Below are 25007 nucleotides of genomic sequence, written 5' to 3' on the forward strand. Positions count from 1 at the left end.
TAAGGCTCTACAGTTCATGCCTTACACATGAACTGTAGATGACCCCTCTTCTCTGTTTTGAGAACCTGGCCAGTTCTCAGGATCTAGAATGGGGAGTGTTTTTGTTTTAATTAAGATAGAGACCTGTTGATGAGCTTCGCATCTTTGACATCTGGCCAATGTCTGGGAGTGGACGTGCATACGGACCAGGTGTTTGGATGATTGCCAATGACTGGGCAATGAGCCCCCCTTGTTCATGAGGCTTAAAAAACTTGCCTCAGAACGCCTCTTGCTGCTGCTGTTTCAACCCGGGAGAGACAGGCAGTCAGACGAATGTAAGCCTGTTCCTGTGATGTTTATTGGGATGCCTATGTCCATGTTTTCTGGGCTGTATACAGAACGCCTAGTGGTAAATTCCCAGGGGAAGCCCCCTGTCTTGGGGTCTCTTCCCACTCTATTCCTTTGTTTCAATTAAGCCTCCTTGTAGAATAAATCTCTCTTTATTAACCAATTTCATGGCTCATGAAAGTTCCTTCTCATAGATCGAATCAAAAATAAAAGTCTGTGCACAGCAAAGTGGCTAAAATCATTTGCCCTTACAAGGAGGCAAAGAAAGGATGAGAGTTTCAGGCTGACATGGGCCACGAATGTTCCAGAACACCTGTCTCACAACAGCAGTAACTGATGTGAGACTTTACAGCAGTCACTGGCCTTGGTTACGGCCACTGCAGGAGTCAGAGGAGATCCCTGTTAAGCAGATGCCCAATGACAGTATCAGTTAATGTTTAGTTTTTAAAAGGATACTAATAATTTTTAGTTCAGTGCCCAAAAATTCTTTTTGAAGGGGAAAAATGGCTTGGACTACATTAATAATATGGTTTGGTTTTTATTTGCTCTGGGACTCGGAGTAAATGGCAGTTCTCTCATCTTCGTTCTGTACTGTCATCCTGTAACTGGTTTCTTTTGCCAAAGACAAATTACGTCAAAGACTATTTAAAATAACAAATCATTATTTGTGTTAAAGGCTAATTTTCTTAGTTATGTGCAATGCAAATAGCCTTTGGTATCTAAGGTTAACATTTTATAATGGGAAGAAATAAATTAATATTATCTTAGAGTGTTTTGTAACGGATAACTTAATACCTTTACTTCAGGGGAAAGAAGTGTATAACATTTTCAAATACTCTGAAATTGCCAGTTTTGTTCTAGAATTCAGAACCTTAGGGACACACCCATCATACCACAAGTATTAAGTCTTAGAAGAAAATAAAGGAAACACAGACACACAGACAAGCAAGAATGTCAAAATTCTTCTCCAACCACAATTATTTTTAATCTATGAAATAGTTTCCTTACAAGTTAAGTCGTTTTTAGAGGAGTGACATTTACTATTGATGTAATCTGTTTGCTTAATATGACTGTAGTCAGAAAGGAAGTTAGGATTGTTATTTTTCCAGAAATTGCAAAAGTACCATCATTAAGAAAAGGAAGAGAAAGATTTGTACCCATCTTTTTGGGACATGTAAGTAGAGAGTGAAGTTTCACAGTTGGAGAATCTGTGGATGTTGGAGGAGCTGGAGATGCTCTCTAGCAGGCGGGTGATCCCTCTTCCTCGAACATTGCTGTTGGGGCCAGAAATTTTCACCCCAGATGGGTAACAACCTAGAGTGTTGCAAAGATAATTAAACAGGCACAGAAACTTTACGTTTGATTTAAAGAGGCATTTCAGGTCACTTCATCCCACAGTAGGACTCTCAGTAAGTTATAATTTAAAAAATCATGAGTAGAAGGTAAGTAGGTTAAGAAAAAGGTTTCCTTTTGTTTTTAGGGCAAGAGACCCCAACTGAAGTTCTTTAGGTATCAAATGAAATTCCATGTAACTAGCTTTTGGAATTTCTCATCTCATGTATTTATGACATCAAAACTATGAAACTGTAGTTGCTGTAAGAAAAACAGGGTTTCTCAGAAATATCCTGCACAAAAGTCTGAGGAATATTACATTCCACTAGGGACAAAAAACAAGTTCATATCATTTTAACAACTAATTCCAAACAAAATGCTCCTCATGCCCACCCAGGGACACCCAGGGATCTTTGTATGGTGTAATCCCAATCTTATAAAGCTGAAAGTACTCACCAGTGGATGTGTTTGACCTTTGTTCCTGTTTGTAAGAGTTGAAATGACAGAATCCTGGACTCTCAACTCTTAGCTTCTGTAAAGGAACAGGAAAATGACAGGAAATATGCTTATTGTTAATTATTAAATGGTCTACTTTAACTCCACATTAAAAAAGGCAAACTACCATATGTATTTTCCCAGTGTTTAGTTTGGTGTTCAGTAAAGAAGGAGACAGGTGACTACAGAGACCTGAGGGTCACAGGCTTAAGAGTTTGCTTGTTTGTTGTTTTAAAACACATTAGATTGTGGTATGTTTATTTTGGTAAGAGCGATAACAGGTCTGGCAAAATGGGAAAAGGTGCTTGTTCCAATCTTGATGACCCGAGTTTGATCCCTGGAACCCAAATGGTAGGAGATACACAACTCCTCTAAGTTCTCTAACAACCACGTGTACACTATGTCACATGTGGACAGGCATGTCTACACACAGACACAGAAATGCAAAAGATGACTCAGAATAGAGGGAGCCCTAAAGAGTAAAAAACTAGAATCACTGCAGCTGTGTCTTTAGTTAGTGAAAGAAAAGATCTATACATAAGTTTTAGATAGGAACAGAGAATACTTACTAATATCACAGAAAAAGCAGAGACTAGCATATAAGCAGATAGCTGAAGTGGTAGAAATGTGTAAAAATCTGTGATTGATTCTGCTTTCCTGGAAAAGCAGCAGCATCAGTATTGGCTACAGCAAAGGTGGGAGAAAAGGAGAAAGAAATTGAAAAAATAATACATGAGAAATTAATTAGATGAGAGAAATGATGACTGCAGACAAGACAATGAATTGATGAAGTTGATCATAAAAGATATTTAGTTAAGATTAGTCATTATGGTGCTATAGTGCTATAGAAGTTTCCTACATGTGCATGGGTGCGTGCATGTGTATGTGTGTGTGCATGTAGGCATGTGTGTGTGCGTGTGTTTGTGTTGACTAAACTCGGGGACTTGTATATTATATCAGGCAAGGACAGCCCTCCATTATTTAAGTTTAAAACCAAATAGTCTCACCTGCCTATGCTGTCCTCAAACTTGCTATGCAGCCCAAGCTGACCCTGAACTTGTGAAATTCTTTCTCTAGCTTGTAAAAAGGCTGGGATTAGAGCTATTTGCTCCCATACCTGGCAGCATTGTAGTTTCATTCTAGATTCATTTCAATTCACGAATATAAGGAGTGGAAGTGAAGAGTTACATTTAATTAGGATTAATCTGTCAACCAAGTATGGTGAAGACAAGAGGATTAATGGAGTTTAGATAAAGTAGTAGAAAAGACAGACTAAAATTCCTAGGTTGGAATGGAAGAGAGTAAAGGTGGGGATGGAAGTGGTAAAAAGAAAATATGAACAAGAGGCCACAACTTTATACACACTTCAGTGCAGTAGCTCCTATAAAGAAACATGAGACAGCAGAGCTGTAAGTGAATTACAGGTCACTGCAGAGGTCAAAGAATTGCTGGTACTGAGTTGCTAGAGGAAGATGGTTGGGAGTAAGTTTAGACTGGAAGCAATAGCACTGGATGGGATACAATCATAGGAGTGGGGATTTATGTGGTATGGGGCAGGGGAGGAGAATAAGTAAAGAAACAAAGAACTGGGAGCTAGAAGGATTACGTAGTGGGAAAAGTGAAAATGCAGATATTAGAAAACTAGTCCCTTGGTTAAGTACCACTCTAATGAGGAGCCCCAACTAAAGTGCCCACTGGTTCCCCAGTCAGGTTGCCAGGTACTGTAGCATAGACAGCATGAGCTTCAGAACTTAGGAATTGTAGGAAGAAGGTCTGAAGAAGTCTAGAAGCTAAAAACAATCAAACACACTATCTTCAAATGACAGAGGAAAATAGATCTTCACTTGAAAATGCCAACAGAGAAACTGTGCTTAGAATCAAACTAGAAACAAGAAAAACAGATTTTCCCTCAAAGAGTCTGCTAACAACAGAGGTTTCCTTACCTGGTAACGCCCCGCATCCAGTACGACCATTTTGGGCGTCACACTGTTGCTGGCCTCATAGTCTTGGAGTGGCACATGAGCTCCAGTGAGCTGGATTCCAAACAGAGTGGCGAGAGAATTACTGATGCAGTACCTTTAAGAAAGAAGACGGATCTCACTAGAGCAACTCCATCCACTTCACACCAAAAGTATTCAGTTAAGTTTCCGAACAAAGGGAACATCTCAGAGGTATTATTCTAACTTTGAGGAAAATCTAAAGATTCAGAGATGGAACAGACAGCATTCAAACCATGAACGTTATTACTGGGACACAATCTCACGACCAGCAGATAAATTTTCAGGTTTGCTACAAGGGACGGAAGTGGGGGTAAGAATCAGTAGGATTTTCCAATGTTTAAGGAAAGAAGGCAGAAGCAGAAATTAAGCCACAGCCATGAACAGTGACTCCTCAAAACTAAGTAGCATTTGCACGGAAAGGTGCTAGCAGAGCGCTCAGAGACTTGGCGCTTGACTTAGTTGGCTTCAGCTGCCAACTTGACACAGCCTGGAGTCAACCTGAGAAGAAAACCTCGGGTGAGGAATTGTCTAGTTCAGACAGGTCTGTGGGCATTGTCTTTGTTGTTAACCAACCCAGAGGGCCAGGCTATCACTGTCAGCACCAATCCTAGGCTGCATAAGAAACCCAGTTAAACATGAGCCTAGGGTGAGCCAGCAAGTAGCATTCCTCCATGGTTCCTGTTTCCTGCTTGAGTTCTTGCCCTGACATCCCTCAGTGATGGGTGCTGTGACCTAGAAGGGTAAGTCAAATAAATCCTTTCCCCCCTTAAGCTGCTTCTGGTCATGGTGCTTGTCACACCACCAGAAAGCAAACTAGAACAGGGCTGTAGGTGCTTCCATTACAAAACAAGAAGAACTGGTTTACAGTTTTAGGGCACCATTCAAGTAAGTGACATTCTTAATGCTAGCAGAAAATTGTCTCTCTTTAAGAGGCCCAAGAAGGAAAAAACTTCAACAAATGCTTCTGAAGATTCCCACAAATTGTTTGGTAAGTAGTGAAACAGAACAGTAAAAAGTAACATAAAGAAAAATCTCCACATTTATTTTCATTGGGCTTCAGTAAGAAAGATGAGCAGACAGACATTCACCCCCCCCCGCCCCGCCCCCAGCCGAGGAGCGAGAGCAAGCACAACTGGCAAAGGACTCCCTGCAGAAGCACAGCAAAGCACTGAGGGGGACTCCTCCTCAAACTTACGCGATTTTCTTGCAAACAGCTAAAGCACAGAAGAGAATATCATTTTCTTCATGCCACTTGCACCTGTACAAGAAAAAGGAGCTTAATGTACTAATAAATGGTTGAGGTGGAGCTTATGATAAGTGTCTGGTGCCACCCCCAGTACGAGGAAAAACAGCACTAACTGAAGTAGCTAAACTAAATGAACTGCATTAGGGGTTTTTGAATGCCAGATTTCCAATTCAACTAGCTGAGATTATTTAATAAAATCTGATACCATTATCCAAAATTTTTTACACTTTTTACTCTTATTTATTGTGGTATTTGTGTGTGTGCTTAAGTGGCAGTGAGAGGGAAACTTGCAGGGTTGGCTCTTTTCTTTGCCATGTGGCTTTCCAGGATCAAACGCTGACGGGCAAGCACCTTTACTCACTCAGTGATCTTGCTGGCCCCAAAGATTAATTTAATATAGATTTTAAAATAGAGTTGTATGGTGAAAATTCCTCCAGTGAAAATTCTTAATATGCAAACCACACATAACCATACAATTAAATTTTAAAGTGAGGTGACTGCACTTAAAGTGCAGTAGTAACTAATGTTAACATACACTCAGTCACTAAACATGAACATTAGTAGTAACTAATGTTAACATACTCAGTCACTAAACATGAACTGCACACATTTTGCTAGGCACGAAGGACACATTACTGAACGAAATCATCTCACAACACTCACTTTCTAGGTAGACTAAAGGTAGACTAAAAACACATACAGGCATGCTTAATGAAAAACTTTAAACAGCAGTGACAATACTGTGAAGCAGAAGCCAACAGTTCAGATGGAGTGACCAGCAAGGCACCACTGAGAATGTGGTGTTTGGAGACAAGAGAAAAAGTTGAAAAGGAAATGACCAAAGTTAATGATTTAACCCAGAGTTACAAACACAGAAACATACTTTCATGAGAGTCAATGCAAACTTGCTTTCCCACTAAGTAACATCTACTAAGATCCAGACAGCACTGCTATCAATAAAGCTTACCAAGAATCTTCATTTAAAACCACAAAAATGCTGTTCAATAACTATAAAAAGTTATTTGTGCCAAATGACAGTTAACTGATCTAACATCAATCTAAAATTCCCCCGTATTTTCAAAGATAATATGAATGTATGATTCATAAAGCTCGAAATTGAGGACTGAAGAACTAAATTACATTTGTAGATAACCACATGGAAGTAGCAAGTTAAGTTTTGGTTATTAGTTTTGTTCCTTGTCTAGAATTCAAGTCAAGAGGACCTACCCAGATACATGCTTTCCATTACAGGTCTGACCTGTAATAACCAAAACAAGAGTGAAGACACAGTCCTAACCCAGGAAGTAAGTAGTTCATGGCGGTCTGTGAAGTTACTGCACTCAGCATGGCTTTCTTCTCACTTTCCAGTCTTCATCATGAGCACTGGCAATGACTACCATCTGTGTCACATAGCAACTGGAGCTGGAGTGCTGACATCTGCACAGCCACAGCCACTGCTCAAGCTTTATGATAATGGCAAAGCCTATTTCTAAGGGTTCTGCATTAGGTCCTCTTCTTGCTGAGCTTCTGTAATGATCTCATCTACACACAAGTTCATCAGACACTCACCAGTCTCTCAGAATATTCTAAATGTGATTCTTTCACCCCATCTAACCAATCATACATTGTTATTCTGTTTCAATTCTCTCCCCAGCTCTAGTCCTTAAGCAAGGTCCTACTGCTTTTTACCAATCTTAAACCTATTCCTCTCTGTCTGTCACCACCCTAGTACCAAATAATTTATTGCCAGCTCATTTAATAATCATAGGCTCCAAACCTCCTTATCTCCTTTCAATACATCTGTAAAAAGAACCCGAGACCTTTAAGAAACCTAATCTATTTTCTTTCCTAGTTAGTAGAATCCTATTTCTAACAAGGCTCTTCATTTTTTATCTTTCTTCTGCTTCAGTTCTTAGCTTTCATATTACAATTTAAATATTCTCCTGGACCATTCATTTTGTAGTCTCCCCTTCCACACACTTCTTGGTTGACTTTTAAAAGCACTTATTATAAGTTAAAATGCCAATTTTCTTAATTAGTTGTTGCATGTATCTTCCCTATGTTAGCTGCATGAAGGCAGGGGAATATTATTTTGCTATTTGACTTCAGCATTAAGTGCCTGCAGGGCATAGGAAAATACATGCAGTAAGTTTTGTTTTGGCAGGGTCCTGGCTGGCCTGGTACTACCTATGCAGATCAGGATAGCCTTGTACTTGTAATAATCCTGTCTCTGACTCTGAGTGCTGGGATTAGAGGTGTGTACTACTATACCTGGGTCACATTTTCTAATTAGTTTCTATAGTTTCTTAAACTCAAATTCCCTTACAATCTCACTATATATTAAGTGCTCAGTGAAAGGCAGAGGGCATTTGGTCCAAATACTTTACTATGCTGGCTGCAGCACCATGTCCATCAGTCTCTTTCTGAACCAGCTCTGTGGCACAGGCCTCAAAAAATGCCTGACAGTAAAGCTATCCTAGTCTTGCTGCACTTGTATTTACCAAACCTAACAGTATATTTCTTCTGTTTAAAATCCATATTATACAAAGATATTCTACAGTTGCCATTGAAGTGTATGGAAACAATTACATTGTGTGTGTGTGTGTGTTTTGCTACATTTTATTGATCTATTTTAGTAAGGTAAAGAAAAGGCCAAAACAGAAATGTGCACCAAAGGTCAATTATTTGGAAGACAATTCCAGACAACACTGGGGATCTTTTTAAAACAAAGTGCTACTTTAACAACATTGCCAATGGCACAGGGGCCAAATACTTCTGAACATAAAGTTTTAGAAATTCTTTGGTCAGTAACCAAAGTAATTGTATTGAGTCTAAATATCCTAACACATCCCTCACACACTTCACAGATCAACAATAATGATGACAACAAAAAGTAGACAAGATTTTATGAAAGACAGAATATTAAAAACTCTAGAATAAACAGAAAGCTTTATATTTCAAATGGAGAAAATTTTCAGTCTCTCCTCTAAGTCTTCATGTCAACTGTGGAGTTTAGAAAACTGTAGGAATGAAAGAAAAAGGAAACAAGAGTGCCTAAGACTAAATGTAAATCATCCCCACTCCATACAATCACTGAAGCAGAGACTTGGTGAGCAAAGCCCTTGTCTATAAGAAAGCACCTTTATGTTGGGGAAGATTAGAAGTAGAAGAGCTCTTTAGATACCAGATCGGTGGTTCTCAACCTCCCAATGCTGCAACCCTTTAATACAGTTCTTCATGTTGTGGAGACTCCAACCATAAAATTATTTTAATTGCTGTTTGTCTTAGTTAGGGTTTCTATTGCTGCAACTAAATACTATGGCCAAAAGTCAAGTTGGGAAGGAAAGAGTTTATCTGGCTTATAAGTCAGCATTGCTGTTCATCACTGAAGGAAGTCAGGATGGGAACTCAAACTGGGCAGGATCCCACAGGCAGTTTGATGAAGAGACTGGTTGAACTGCTTACTGGCTTGCTTCCCACGGCTTGCTCAGCCCACCTTCTTATAGAACTGGGACCACCAGCCAAGGGATGGCACCACCCACCATGGGCTAGGTTCTTCCCAGAGAGCACTAAATGAGAAAATGCCTTACAGCCGGATCTTAAGGAGGTGCTTCCTCAGTTGATGACTCAAGTTTGGTCAAACTGACACACAAAATCACCCACTATGCTACTTCATAACTATAATTATTGCTACTGTCATGATTGTAATGTAAAATGTGACCCCTGTGAAAGGGACGGTCAACCCCCAAAGAGATCTCAACCACAGGCTGAGAACTACTGCACTGGATAATGGTGAGGAGGAGCCAAAGAAATAAAGTTAGGATCCCATTGGACCAAACAAAAAGAGAAAATCAGCCACCTTCCTTCCACCCAAGTCACTAGCTTTTTCGGTTGCTGCACTGACAGAAGAGGGAGCTCTTGAACTGAACTCACACGTTAAGTCAAAAACTGCTGTCCAAGAGACAAGGGAAACAGAGGCCTCATTCACAGAAAGCTATTGGAACATAAACTAAGAAAGCACCTGTGACTTCCAAAAATATCATAAGGAATTCTAACATAACATTCCACATGGAATTAAATGTTCTCACACAAGTGTGTAAGAAAATGGAAACATAGTTGGGATAAGAAAAATTTAGAACTAAACAATTTTTAAAATGAGAAAGAGTTGACTAGACTCAGAAATCAAAAAAAGTTAAGAATCTAAATAGATTATGAACTGCCCAAAGATATACAGATTCGTTCTGAAAAAGAAACTAAAAAAGCCAAAAAACTGGCAAATAATTCAAGAGTAAAAAGAGAAAATAAAGTGAAAGATAAGATAGAAGCATATATCATAGATCTCTTTAACAAAATTTAGAGTGGAAGAAAAATTATAACCTGTGAAAAAGCTCTAGAAACAGAAGTCAGTTTCTGCATACTGAAATGGTTTACCAGACACCACAGAAAGTGGACCTTAAACAACAAACTGAGAGGAGCTACCAATATAAAGGATGGCAAAGTAGTAAAATCTCTAGGCTAAAAAAACTACATTGCTAAAGCTAGGCAAATTACAAGCTTTGTAAAAGGATTACACAACACGATGGAGCTGAATTCTCCAGAAATTCACAGACACAAAGTGACTGTGAAAATTTAACAATGCAAAACCCAAAAAACAAAACAGGAAATACCTTTTAAGTCTCCCTTCAACCTATTATACACCAAGATTCACCAAACTTCTTAATGTACAGACATGAAATAAAAGACTAACCAGCGTCACAGAGTGTATAAGGAGGTATGAAAATACAGTAAAATTCTATTCTCAATAGACGAGATATCAAGAGGACAGAGAATTAACTGGAAGTCTGCAGACATGGTGAGGTCTCTACTCTCAACACTCACAAGTGTGAGGCAGAATGAGCTCAAGGTGCAGATTGTTTCTGCTTAGTGTTATTAGGAGGTGACAGAAATTTATGTAAGAAACAGGTATAGGGTATGGTGGTGCACATCTTTTATTCTAGCACTCAGGAGGCAGAGGCAGGCAGATCTCTTAAGTTTGAGGCCAGTCTGATTGACATAGTAGGTTCCAGAACAGTCTGGTTTATGTGAGACCTTATCTTACAAAGGAGTGGGTGGGAGTGGGAGCCCCTCATGTAGTTGAGGCTAGTGTGTGTCCATGAAGATGACTGCAGAATACCAGTCTCCTCCCTCCTCTTTATTACCTTCCCAGTAATGAGGTGAGGCAGTTTGCTTTACCACATACACTCTCCACTGCAAGGCACTGTCTGAACACAGCCACAGGCTCCAAAATCAAAATCATCCCTTTCTCTTTATAGGCTGATTATCTTGGGCATTGATTATAGCAACAGAAAACCAACTAGCTAACAATCAGTGTAGATCTGGACAGAGTCAAATCCTATAATGCAAAACAAAGGGTACAGAAATTCTCATGTGCTCACAGGACAGGTCATAAAATTGGTTATATACTAAGTTATCAAAAATACCCTATATATAAGTAACTTCTATGTAGTTTTTGATAAAGCAATCAACACTGTTTGGTCTTAATGCAAATTCATAGTCAAAGAAACATCCATAATTCACTAAAAGAAACAAAATCCAGGAAGGCCTTTCCATCTGCTCATTTAAAAGCATTTTAATTTGTCAGAGAATGAATTAAACGTACTTATTCAAAATGACATTTATTCAGAGAAAACAAAACAAAACACGCTAACATTTGTAAAGAACACGCTATGAGAATGAAGCATGCTAATTTTTTAATTTGTTACTTTCAAATAAACTTAAAATGAAACACAAAAAAACAAAATGACATTTCATAATCTACAGAATATAACAAAACAATAAAACTTTAGAAACATTTTTTGAGGCTACCTTCCTTACGACAATTAAAAACATTTAAAAATCTATTTTACCATGTGTAGTTTTCCCCCAAAAAATGAATCACCAAATTTATTCCATTAGAATTATGAAGCAACCAGTTTTCATAGAACAAAATTTCCTAAGGAACTTCCCCTCAACAATACACCAATAATAAACCTACAAACCTGTGTGAAAAACAAAGATATCACAGAGACAGTGTTCATCTGAACAACAGAAAAACAACCTTTGTCCTTGGACACAACTCGACATAAAGATTCAGTTCTCTCCAAGCTAAATTTTAAGCTCTTACAGGGTTTCAATGAAGTGAGTGACACTTTTGAATATACACTGCTGAACAATGCTAGTGCTTTATACATCCAAAGGCTAATTACCAACAAAATGGAGGGGAACCAACATGGAATATAAACAAGCAAACAGACTGAACTATTGTGAAGGGGTGAAAAAGAAATAACTCAAGTCACTTTTGAGAAAATGACTGTGACTATCCTCAGATTACAGTCAACTAGAAAGGAGTCCTCAACTGTCAAGGTTCCACCAACACTGAAACTTCATTTAGTGCATCCCAAAACTCAAACAGTGAGACACAGACTGAACAGGTTCTCACTCAGCACCCTCTGCCTTTGAAAGGTACAAGTCCTAATTGGAGAAATTGCTAATCCAAGGGTTGAGTAGAGCAATAGAAGATGAACCTAGAATGTACCAGAAAGCAAAGAGCACTTAATTCATTGAATAAAGTTAGAATTCATAGAAATTGTGTAGGAGAAAATCACTTTATTATAGACTTCTAACTAATAAATACTGAAGGAATAATTAAGGAAGTTCACTATCTTAACAAGCTTAGAAGAAGCTACTCCAACCAAATCATCACTGCACGCCAGAACTTGCATTTGACATTCAAGGAATTACATTTCTCTGCAAAAATACATTACATTTTTGGAGACTGAACCCAGGGCCTTATGTTATTTAGATAGCACCCTCTAGCGCTGAGAACATGTCAACCCATTATGAGGGAGGTGCACAATAGTAACTGTTGTAAGGTGACTAACAGACAGATCAAGTTCTCAATATCAGGAATGGGGCAAACTAACATAATATGCTTCCAAGTGTGACATACGAGAAGACGTATTTTTTTATTTTTGGTATTCCTCCTAAAATGTGTAACCTTAACCTAGTCAACAGGAAATAAAAACCAACTCAAACTGAGAAACATTTTATAAACTAATTGGACTTTACTCTTTAAAGAATAAAGACTGTAAGAGACTATGGACCCCAGGGGTGGTGGCACACGCCTGTAATACCAGCACTTGGGAGCCTGAAGCAGAAGGGTCATGAGTTTCAGGTAAGTCCAAGCAACAACACAAATGCATATGCATGACTAACAAAGTGTGATCCAGTACTGGACTGTAGATACTGTTTGATCTAGAAAAGGCATCAGGAAAGAACTGGCAGCCTATGAACTTCAGTTTAGATAACAGTTTTGTGTGCTAATGGCAATATTCTTACTTTGGTATTGCTGTACCTAGACACAAAGAAGCAAGGTACTTCAATTTACTCTCAAGTGGTTTAGAAAAAGTGTGTATGTATTTAGAAACAAATTATGAAAATGTGTTCATATGTTAACAATTAAGGAAGCCAAAAGGGTATTATGCTTATTTTATTAATCTCTTAATTTTTCAGTAAATCTAGGATTATTTCAAAATGAACAGTTTTGCCAATTTAATTCACTTACATATCACTTTGTATAAATTATATACATATGAAAGCAATTTAATAAAAATTAAAAGTAAAGTCTAAATAAACCAAAAAAACAATCCTTTACCAGTAGAGGAATTCTAACTGGTAAAGAACAGTCAGTTTATTTGGCAAGGGTTTTTTTGTTTGTTTGTTTTTGTTTGTTTGTTTGTTTTTGCTTTTAGTATAAAGCAGCAATAATTCTATCAATTACTGTATGCTAAAAATACAATATTAAAAACAGTATCTAAAAATAAGTTTCCCCAGGCTGGAGCTGGCTCAGTGATGAAGAACACTGCAGAGGTCCTGGGTTTGGTTCCTAGCAACAGAGGATCTGACACCGTCATCTGAACTCCAGGATCACCTGGAGTGGTGTGCACAAAGGTAAATACTCATACATGGGAAACTATTCTTTTACCAGGCAGTGGTGGAGCACGCCTTTAATCCCAGCACTTGGGAGGCAGAGGCAGGCAGATCTCTGTGAGTTTGAGGCCAGTCTGGTCTAAAAGAGTTATTTCCAGGACATGCTCCAAAGCTACAGAGAAACCTTGTCTTGAAAACCACAAAACAAAACTATTTCTATAAGTTTACAAGGTTTAACTGAAAAGTGATTCACAAAAGGCAAAACCAAACAACCCAAAAAGTCACAAACCCAAAACCTAGTCCAAGCCTATTTTCTCAGAATGTAGTTAAAAAAAAAAAAACATCAGTGAATTACAAAATCATTATCAATACCTTGTGTTGCTAGAATAGTCCCACATGGCCACATCTAGGAGGCTTCTAACCCAGGTCTTAGAGGGTTCCTTGAGGAATTTTTGCTGGTAGATTCCCACTACAAGGTCCTCTACAGTGAGAAGTTCTAGTTCTTGCCTGATTTCTTCCATTAGTAAACAGAAAAACATAATTAGTAAATTTGGGCACAGAGAACACGTACATCAAAACCAAAGTATAGACTATGCTTCCTGCACGATTGAGGTTCTACTCACCTGATGCCCGCTCCATACGCTTCAAACACCAGTTGACTCTGGCTCTATCATCAGACTGCAGAAGGAAAATCATTACTTTTATTTTCTCCTTTTTAGAATTATTTTCATTAACACTGTCCTTTCAAACTTGGGTATGTGTAGAAAAGACAGACACTAATTGAAAATTATATAAAAATAGCATACATTAGAAAAATTACTGCTATAACTAACTGGCTATACATACATACATATATATATGTATGTATACACACACAAATATATATGTTTTAATACAGTTAATGAAAAGCAAGTGACACTTAGGGTGGACCAATGATGAAGTCAATGTTCAGAACATGTGATCTGGTCATGGTAATATTTATAATATGCAGTAAGTTTAGGACCCAATTCTTCACTATTATTCTGGAAAATTGAGATAAAAATGTCTTTTCTAAACATCACAAAACAAGGGTTAAGGGAATGAGTATCCATTTGTTAGGCTAAAAAGATATTGTAGGTATTTCAGGAGGAATTTTAAAAAAATACTATACTCAGCTTTTGCCTCCAAAATTAGTGATTTAAAGGACATACTAATTACACACAAATAAATTCAGAATGAGCATGTTTTAAAACATGTAACTAACACAAAACTGTAAATGAAGATTGTAATTTTTTCCCAGCCATCCAGACCAGAATAATCACAGAGAAACCATATTAATTACAACACTGTTTGGCCAACGGTGTAGGTGTGTGTATTCCTAGCTAACTCTTACATCTTAAATTAACCCATTTCTATTAATCTGTAATTGCCAGGAGGCAGCAGCTTACTGGCATCTTTCTCCCTTGGCAGCTACATGGTGCCTGTTGACTTACCTTCTTTCTTCCTGCATTTAGTTTAGTTTTCCCACCTACCTATATTCTGCCCTGCCATAGGCCAAAGCAGCTTCTTTATTAACCAATGGCCAGGTAACAAAAGCACAGTCTGTTTACACAAAACTGAAATTTTTTTAGTGCCTTTTCAATTCTTCTGGTGTCTAAATGGGCATCTTAAAAACATTTTATTGGATATTACCTTGCAGTAAATAGGTGGCCAATTCCCTGGGTTTGGATGAATAAATTTATAAAGGTTTTGTAACACAGTTGCTTGGTCATGCCCGAATTCAAAGTTTGAAATAGGAATCTTGTGACTAGAATCACCTGAGGGAAATAAAGAGGTAGAAGTTCAGCTACTGAGCAAGACAAGTATTATCCGGGTGGGAATAGGAAGGAGAGCAGTGGGTAGTTTACCCATGAGTGTTTCTATCAAGCCTGGTTCTCATTAGGTACTTTACATACTTGAACCCAGAATCTTATGGAGGTGGGAAACACATACATAAATTAAGAGGAAACTACAGAGACTCCCAGAAATAGTTAATGAACAGTGAAGTCATTATTGAACCCAAGTTTCTTAATGACCAAGTTTATAGTGTTTGCATTGTTCCCATGGTGCCTTTCAAAAATGTTTTGTTAAATAAGGCTGGAGGGCTTCATAGTAGTACTGATTTTTCTCTTTTTCGTCTGTGTGTGTTTGCCCGCCTGCCTGTATGGGGTGTGTGTGAATGAGGAGGCCTGAGAGTGTTATCAGGAATCATCCTTGATCTCTTCGACCTTATTCACTGTGGCAGGGTCATTCAATCAAACTCAGTGCTTGCTAATATGACTAGTCTCTGGGGATCTGCTGTCTCTGCCTAAGGCTGGAATTACAGGCACTAGGCATTTAGGTAGGTTCTGGGTGTCTAAACTCTTGGCCCCACACTTGTGCAGCAATCACTTTATAACCAGTGATCAAATTGCTCTAGCCCGTTTTCATTAAAAAAAAATTTACATTGTGTGTGTGTGTGTGTGTGTGTGTGTGTGTGTGTGTGTGTGTAAGCATGTGGAGTCCAAAGAGCAACCTACAAGAGTTAATTCCTTACCATGTGGGTTCCAGGATTATACTCAAGTATTCAGAGTTAGCAACAAATGCCATTATCCCCTGAACGATATTGCTGGTCAATGACTGTTTTTAAAAAAGGAATATGGGCTGAAGAGATGTGATTAGAAGCACTGGCTGCTTTTCCAGAGGACCCAAGCTCTAATCTCATCTACATAGTGGCTAACAACCATTTGTAACTCCAGTTCCAGAGGACCCAGTCCCCTACATATGGCCTCAATGGATACCCATACACATTAAAAATAACAATCATTTTTTAAAAGACAATATGATGAAGAACCCTACACCTCCAAGAAAAAAAAAGGCCAAGTAAATTCAGATGAGCCCTCCCACAAAATAATATAGGTATCCTTGAAGATATGAGCAGTACAAACGTACCGCAGTTAAGACTTACATCTGATAAAGGAGTAAGAAGTTGGGAAACTGTAAGGATAGTTTTAGGTCACTGTCAGTTCTAGAAACGGCTAATGGTTTAGCAAAGTGCTTTCAGAATCTATGATCACAATTCCTAAGCCCACTATAAGTGCCTCAAAAAGCAAGTAATCCCTTTCTGATGAAGTTACTCTGAAATTCCTTCTTTTCACACACTGTGTAAAAGCAGGTAAACAGAGGCAAGAAGGAGAACCAAAATGAAGTTCATAGAAAGTGTCTTTGGTGTGGAAGTTACTAGGAACTGATTTTAAATGAAAAAACTATGTTTGAACAAAATTCCTATCAAATTATTCAAATTTGATAGAAAAATATAAAAGAAGCCCGGGCAGGGCAGGAGATCACCTGCGCAGGCCTAGGCGGGGCGGCAGACCACCTGTGCAGGCGGCAGCAGACCAGTGCAAGTGGCGGCAGACAGCAGGGACCGGTGCACAACACCGAGAGCAGATCGCCCCACTACAATTAAAGCAAAGAGGTAGGCCTTTGGTTGGCGAGATCCCTAGCAAGGAAGGAGCCAGGTCCTGTTCCTGAAGACCCTTCTGAGGGGCGAGAGGGAACTTGGCCCCTGGCAGGAGACAGGAAACAGAGCGACAGCATTTTGTAAGAGGAGCCCCTGGCCAACAGGGAAACCTGATCCGGTTTTAAAAGATCCATTAGATAGCTTCGATAGGAGGAGATGGGCAGGCGCCAAGGCAAGAATTCACCCAATAATCCAAAAAATAACATGAAAACACCAGAACCCAATGATCTTACAACAGATGGACTTGAACACCCTAATACGGAAGAAGTGGAAAAAAATTGACTTCATGAAAGCAATAGAGTCCATTAAACAACATGTGAAAAATGCCCTTATAGAAATGGATGAGAAGTATAACCAAAAGTTTGAAGAAATGAGTAAATACGTACATGATACCCTGGGAAACCAAGAAAAAATGATCAAACAGGTAATGGAAACAGTTCAAGAATTGAAAACTGAAAGGGAAGCAAGGAAGAAAACACAAACTGAGCACCAGCTGGATATGGAAAATCCAGGTCAACGAGCAGAGCCTACAGAAACAAGCATAATCAATAGAATACAAGAAATAGAAGAAAGAATCTCAGATTCTGAGGACACCATAGAGAAAATAAACGCACTGATCAAAGAAAACAGCAAAGCCAACAAATTCTCATCACAAAACATTCAGGAAATATGGGACACAATAAAAAGACCAAACCTGAGAATAATAGGAATAGAAGAAGGGGAAGAATTACAGCTCAAAGGCCCAGAAAATATATTTAACAAAATTATGGAAGAAAACTTTCCCAACATAAAGAAAGATATTCCTTTGAATATCCAAGAAGCATACAGAACACCAAACAGACTGGATCAAAGAAAAGCATCCCCTCGCCATATAATAATCAAAACACAAAATATACAGGTTAAAGAAAGAATATTAAGAGCTGCAAAGGAAAAAGGCCAAGTAACTTATAAAGGTAAACCGATCAGACTTACACCTGACTTCTCTATGGAAACCATGAAAGCCAGAAGGTCCTGGATAGAGGTTCTTCAAAAACTAAGAGACCATGGATGCAAACCCAAACTTCTATACCCAGCCAAGCTAGTATTCACTATCAATGGAGAAAACAAGACATTCCAGGATAAGAACAAATTTAAACAATACGTAGCCACAAATCCAGCGCTACAGAAAGTAATAGAAGGAAAATCGCAACCCAAGGAATCCAACATTGCCAACACTGACTACAATAACTCAGGAATCTAGCGAACCTTCACCAGTACAACTCAAAGAAGGGACACACACAAACTCTACTACCGAAAACAGTAAGAATAACCGGAGTAAACAACCACTGGTCACTAATATCACTTAATATTAATGGTCTCAATTCACCTATAAAAAGGCACAGGCTAAGGGATTGGATACGAAAACAGGATCCAACATTCTGCTGTTTGCAAGAAACACATCTCAACCACAAAGACAGGCATCTACTCAGAGTAAAAGGTTGGGAAAAGGTCTTTCAAGCAAATGGTCCTAACAAAAAAGCAGGTGTGGCCATACTAATTTCCAACAAAACTGACTTCAAACTAAAATCAATCAGAAGAGATCGAGATGGACACTTTATACTCATAACAGGAACAATTCATCAGGATGACATCTCAATCCTGAATATCTATGCCCCTAATATAAAAGCACCCACTTATGTAAAAGAAATATTTCTAAAACTCAAGGCAGACATAAAACCACACACACTAATAGTAGGAGACTTCAACACACCTCTCTCTCCAATGGACAGGTCAATCAGACAGAAACCTAATAGAGAATTAAGAGAATTATTGGAGGTAATGAAGCAAATGGACTTAACAGACATCTACAGAACACTCCACCCAAATAGGAAAGAATATACCTTCTTCTCTGCAGCTCATGGAACCTTCTCAAAAATTGACCATATACTCGGAAACAAAGGAAACCTCCACAGATACAAAAGAATATCAGTGTCCACCTGTGTCTTATCAGATCACCACGGATTAAAGTTAGATGGCAACAACTATGCTACCCCCAGAAAGCCGACAAACTCATGGAAACTGAACAGTCAACTACTGAACCACACCTGGGTCAAGGAAGAAATTAAGAAAGAAATTAAAGTCTTCCTTGAATTTAATGAAAATAAAGAGACAACATACTCAAACCTATGGGACACGATGAAAGCAGTGCTAAGAGGAAAGTTCATAGCACTAAGTGCCCACTTAAAGAAAACAGAGAAAGCATACATTGGGGACTTAATGGCACACCTGAAAGCTTTAGAAAAAAAAGAAGCAGAGGTGCCCAGAAGGAGTAGAAGACTGGAAATAATCAAACTGAGGGCAGAAATCAACAAAATAGAAACACAGAAAACAGTCCAAAGAATCAATGAAACAAAAAGTTGGTTCTTGGAGAAAATCAACAAGATCGACAAACCCCTATCCAAACTAACTAAACAACAGAGAGAGAACACGCAAATAAATAAAATCAGAAATGAAAGGGGGGACATAACCACAGACACAGAGGAAATCCAGAGAATCATTAGATCTTACTATAAAAGCCTGTATGCCACAAAACTGGAAAATGCAAAAGAAATGGACATTTTTTTAGATAAGTACCATATACCAAAGCTAAACCAAGACCAGGTGAATGATCTAAATAGACCTGTTAGTCGCGAAGAACTAGAAACTGTTATCAAAAATCTCCCTTCCAAAAAAAGCCCAGGACCAGATGGGTTCAACGCAGAATTCTACCAGAACTTCCAAGAAGAGCTAATACCTATACTCCTTAACGTATTTCACAATATAGAAACAGAAAAGTCATTGCCAAATTCCTTTTATGAAGCTACAGTTACCCTGATACCAAAACCACACAAAGACCCAACCAAGAAAGAGAATTACAGGCCTATCTCACTCATGAATATCGACGCAAAAATTCTCAATAAAATACTGGCAAACCGAATTCAAGAACACATCAGAAAAATTATCCATTATGATCAAGTAGGCTTCATCCCAGAGATGCAGGGCTGGTTCAACATACGCAAATCTATCAATGTAATCCACCATATAAATAGACTGAAAGAAAAAAACCATATGATCATTTCATTAGATGCGGAAAAAGCATTCGACAAAATTCAACACCCCTTTATGATAAAGGTCTTGGAGAGAATAGGGATACAAGGGTCATACCTAAATATAATAAAAGCTATCTACAGCAAACCGACAGCTAACATTAAATTAAATGGAGAAAAACTCAAAGCCATCCCACTAAAATCAGGAACAAGACAAGGATGTCCACTCTCTCCATACCTCTTCAATATAGTGCTTGAAGTTCTAGCAATAGCAATAAGACAACATAAGGGGATCAAGGGGATTCGTATTGGAAAGGAAGAAGTTAAGCTTTCGTTATTTGCAGATGACATGATAGTATACATAAGCGACCCCAAAAATTCTACCAAAGAACTCCTACAGCTGATAAACACCTTTAGTAGCGTGGCTGGATACAAGATCAACTCCAAAAAATCAGTTGCCTTCCTATACACTAAGGATAAGGAAACAGAGAGGGAAATCACAGAAGCATCACCTTTCACGATAGCCACAAAGAGCATAAAATATCTTGGGGTAACCCTGACCAAGGAAGTGAAAGATCTATTTGACAAGAACTTCAAGTCTTTGAAGAAAGAAATAGAGGAGGACACCAGAAAATGGAAGGACCTCCCTTGCTCTTGGATTGGGAGGATCAACATAGTAAAAATGGCAATTCTACCAAAAGCAATCTATAGATTCAATGCAATCCCCATCAAAATCCCATCAAAATTCTTCACAGATCTGGAGAAGACAATAATCAACTTTATATGGAAAAACAAAAAACCCAGGATAGCCAAAACAATCTTATACAATAAAGGAACGTCTGGAGGCATTACCATCCCTGACTTCAAACTCTATTACAGAGCTACAGTATTGAAAACAGCTTGGTATTGGCATAAAAACAGAGAAGTCGACCAATGGAATCGAATAGAAGACCCTGACTTTAACCCACAAACATATGAACACCTGATTTTCGATAAAGGAGCTAAAAGTATACAATGGAAAAAAGAGAGCATCTTCAACAAATTGTGCTGGCAAAACTGGATGTCAATCTGTAGAAGAATGAAAATAGACCCATATCTATCACCATGCACAAAACTCAAGTCCAAGTGGGTGAAAGACCTCAATATCAGTCCAAACACACTGAACCTGATTGAAGAGAAAGTGGGAAGTACTCTACAACACGTGGGCACAGGAGACCACTTCCTACGTATAACCCCAGCAGCACAGACAGTAAGGGCCTCATTGAATAAATGGGACCTCCTGAGACTGAGAAGCTTCTGTAAAGCAAAGGACACTGTTGCTAAGACAGAAAGGCAACCCACTGACTGGGAGAAGATCTTCACCAACCCCACAACTGACAAAGGTCTGATCTCCAAAATATATAAAGAACTCAAGAAACTAGACCGTAAAAGGCTAATCAACCCAATTATAAAATGGGGCACTGAGTTGAACAGAGATCTCTCAACAGAAGAAGTTCAAATGGCCAAAAGACACCTAAGGTCATGCTCAACTTCCTTAGCGATCAGGGAAATGCAAATCAAGACAACTTTAAGATACCATCTTACACCTGTCAGAATGGCAAAAATCAAAAACACCAATGATAGCCTTTGCTGGAGAGGTTGTGGAGAAAGGGGTACACTCATCCATTGCTGGTGGGAATGCAAACTTGTGCAACCACTCTGGAAAGCAGTGTGGAGGTTTCTCAGGAAATTTGGGATCAACCTACCCATGGACCCAGCAATACCACTCTTGGGAATATACCCAAGAGAGGCCTTATCACACAACAAAAGTATATGCTCTACTATGTTTATAGCAGCATTGTTTGTAATAGCCAGAACCTGGAAACAACCTAGATGCCCTTCAATTGAAGAATGGATGAAGAAAGTATGGAATATATACATATTAGAGTACTACTCAGCAGTAAAAAACAAGGACTTCTTGAAGTTTGCAGGCAAATGGATGGAAATAGAAAACACCATCCTGAGTGAGGTAAGCCAGACCCAAAAAGAGGAACATGGGATGTTCTCACTCATATTTGGTTTCTAGCCATAAATAAAGGACATTGAACCTATAATTCGGGTTCTTAGAGAAGCTAAATAAGAAGGAGAACCCAAAGAAAATCATATAGGCATCCTCCTGAATATTAAACTTCATCAGGCGATGAAAGGAGACAGAGACAGAGACCCACATTGGAGCACCGGACTGAAATCTCAAGGTCCAAATCAGGAGCAGAAGGAGAGAGAGCACAAGCAAGGAACTCAGGACCGCGAGGGGTGCACCCATACACTGAGACAATGGGGATGTTCTATCAGGAACTCACCAAGGCCAGCTGGCCTGGGTCTGAAAAAGCCTGGGTCAAAACTGGTCTCGCTGAACATAGCGGACAAGGAGGACTACTGAGACCTCAAGAACAATGGCAACGGGTTTTTGATTCTACTGGACCTATTGGTTTCGTGGGAGCCTAGGCAGTTTCGTGGATGCTCACCTTACTAGACCTGGATGGAGGTGGGTGGTCCTTGGACTTCCCACAGGGCAGAGAACCCTGATTGCTTTTTGGGCTGACGAGGGAGGGGGACTTGATTGGGGGAGGGGAGGCGGCGGTGGGGAAGAGACAGAAATCTTAAATAAATAAATAAATAAATATTAAAAAAGATTTTTAGGTGAAATAACTAGAAAAAAAGAAAAATATAAAATTGCAAAACTATAAAAAAGATGAAGTTCAGCTTTGCACAACTACAGAGGAAAAGCTCAACAAGTGGAATGTCTACTTCAAGTACTACAGAGCAATTGAATGGGGAATTAGGAGCCTGGGATCTTGGAAGGGAATAAACACTGGAGAGCTGAGGAAGATTTAAAGACTCAGACACCAGACAGAACTTTTAGCAGATTCAATAAAAATTTAAGCTCTTTTCTCCCACTAATACGTAAATAAAATGTTAAACATGGTGGTGCATCTCTGTAGTCATAGCACTTGGGAGGCTGGGGCAGAAGACCAGAAACTCAAGGTTATCTCTACATAGAGTCTGAGGCCATACTCGATATATAAGAAACCCTATATAAAAATATTAATAAAATACATTGTTTTGTGATTTCCACTGCTTTTGCTACAAATTCTATGTATAATTCTTTGGTGGTAATCTGTCTACTTTCTCTCTTTTCATTAAAAAGATGGATTGGTCCTTGTAAAATCTGAAGCATAATTTAAATTACCTCAATCCCTGTTCATGCACTAAGGTCATCTTAGATGCCCCCTCATTCTAGTTTTCTGCCAGACACAACATAAACATTTTGGGATAATAATATGATCACTCACTCACACACAGTGCACAGGATGGGTATATCTGGCAAACATGATAACCAAGAGACTATGAAAACAGCCCAACAAAGATAATTGTAATACAAGTCTGTAAAATAACTAGGCCTCTTGTGTTCAAAGAAACTTACTTTATACTTTCCATACACCCAGAAACCAAATTTAAAAGTAATGAAAATATATCCCCCAATCCATTTTCCCTCATCTTCCATTACAGCAAAATAACCTTGACAACCAAATGAGACAATGTCAACAGCAACATAAAATGCACAGACTCTAAGACAATCACGAGCAAGTCAAACTCAACAATTAAGAGGCTTATGGTTACTATGTTGGGTTTGCTCTAGAGGGCAAAACCAGTTTAATTTTGGTAAATCTGGAGATTTTGAAAGAGCATCCTTATTAAAATATTTAATTGTAATCCATAATCAAGTTGGAAACAGAAGGATGTTCTTCACTCTGATAAAGTACGTACAGCAAAAAATAAGGGCAGTCAGGAAAGAGGAAACTATAGCAAAGAACCTGTTGGTGAAAACGGGAAACTAGAGATCCTAGCCTTCATACAACGCAAAGCCAAGTAAACAACCAGAAGATGCAATTCAAAACACAGCACTTACAAGACAACAAGAAGCCTCATGGTGATGTAGGCACTCAGGAAGCAGAGAAACGAGGACTGCTGCAAATAGGATGATAACCTGTTCTATGTAGGGAATTCTAGGTCAGCCAAGGTGAGACCCCATCTCAAATAAAGTAAAATTAGCAAATGCTATTAAGATTGTTAGTAGTAACTATGTTAAAGAAAGTATGGACCTGAAGAAATAAGCTGTTCATGTTCACAGATGGAAAAGCAACATTATGAAGGCTATTTCTTTAAAATGACCTAAATATTTACAGGTGGTCATGAAAAACTGATTGTAAATTGTGGATGAAAAATAGAGGTCAGAAATTGCTATGATATTACAGAACAAGGTCAGGGGAGCTATCTAAAGATTTTCAAACCATTATGCTTAACCAAGAATATGATAGCTAAGGCCCCCTCTCCCCCAATGCTAGTAGACCAATAACAGAAAACAAGTAGAGGTATGGTCTGACCTAAAAGACACTATATATCGGGGGAAAGCAGGTTATTCAATAACAATGCCGAGATACTGGTTGTCTGCAGGAGAAAACTGTGAAATTGCCACCTCATAGCATACACAAGGCAATTCCAGGTGGAATAAGTATCAGATACAAAAAAAGAAACTTTGCAAATTTTAGAAGAAAATAGGAGACTAAACCTTTAAGTGGTGTATTAAGACACAAAGATTCACAGTTGATAAAAAAAATGGCTGACTTGCTAAACTAGAACCCAACACTTGTGCTTATTAAAAGGTACCACACAGGGCTAGAGATGTAGCTCAGTGGTAGAGTACTTACTTAGCATGCACAAGACCTAGGGCTCAGCACCTAGTACTGAGACTTAAAGAGAGACCTCATATAGAGTGAACAATGCAAGGCTAGGCTGAGAAAAGCCACTTTCACACAATGGAGCAATAAACAGATATGTAATATAATAAACACACAATTTAAGAATATCAAGTAGAAAAATGAGTAAAAGATAATGTACTTAAAATATAGGTACATATCTATATAAACAAAACATATTTAAGTGAATATATATGTGTATATATACTTACTATATATACACATAGTAAAATTATTCAGAAAAGATAATGACTAACA

The 25007-nt window shown here is 38.5% G+C and overlaps 1 protein-coding gene across 1 annotated transcript in view; it reads right to left on the reverse strand.

Moving 5' to 3' along the window:
• Window positions 1-1299: 1299 nt before the first annotated feature.
• The window catches only part of Mael (maelstrom spermatogenic transposon silencer), a 31360-nt gene continuing 7652 nt past the window's right edge, over window positions 1300-25007 (reverse strand). Inside the window, exons 6-12 of the mRNA XM_050158432.1 lie at window positions 15040-15164; window positions 13992-14046; window positions 13741-13882; window positions 5350-5412; window positions 4098-4230; window positions 2116-2191; window positions 1300-1641 (exon numbers count right to left, since the gene is read on the reverse strand). Of these exons, the coding sequence (XP_050014389.1) occupies window positions 1457-1641; window positions 2116-2191; window positions 4098-4230; window positions 5350-5412; window positions 13741-13882; window positions 13992-14046; window positions 15040-15164 (779 nt within the window). The 3' untranslated portion in view covers window positions 1300-1456. The remainder of the gene's footprint in view (window positions 1642-2115; window positions 2192-4097; window positions 4231-5349; window positions 5413-13740; window positions 13883-13991; window positions 14047-15039; window positions 15165-25007) is intronic.

Source organism: Alexandromys fortis, unplaced genomic scaffold (assembly GCF_014885135.2).
Source record: "Alexandromys fortis isolate MF-2015 unplaced genomic scaffold, M_Fortis_MF-2015_v1.1 scaffold_97, whole genome shotgun sequence".
Taxonomy (NCBI): Eukaryota; Metazoa; Chordata; class Mammalia; order Rodentia; family Cricetidae; genus Alexandromys; species Alexandromys fortis.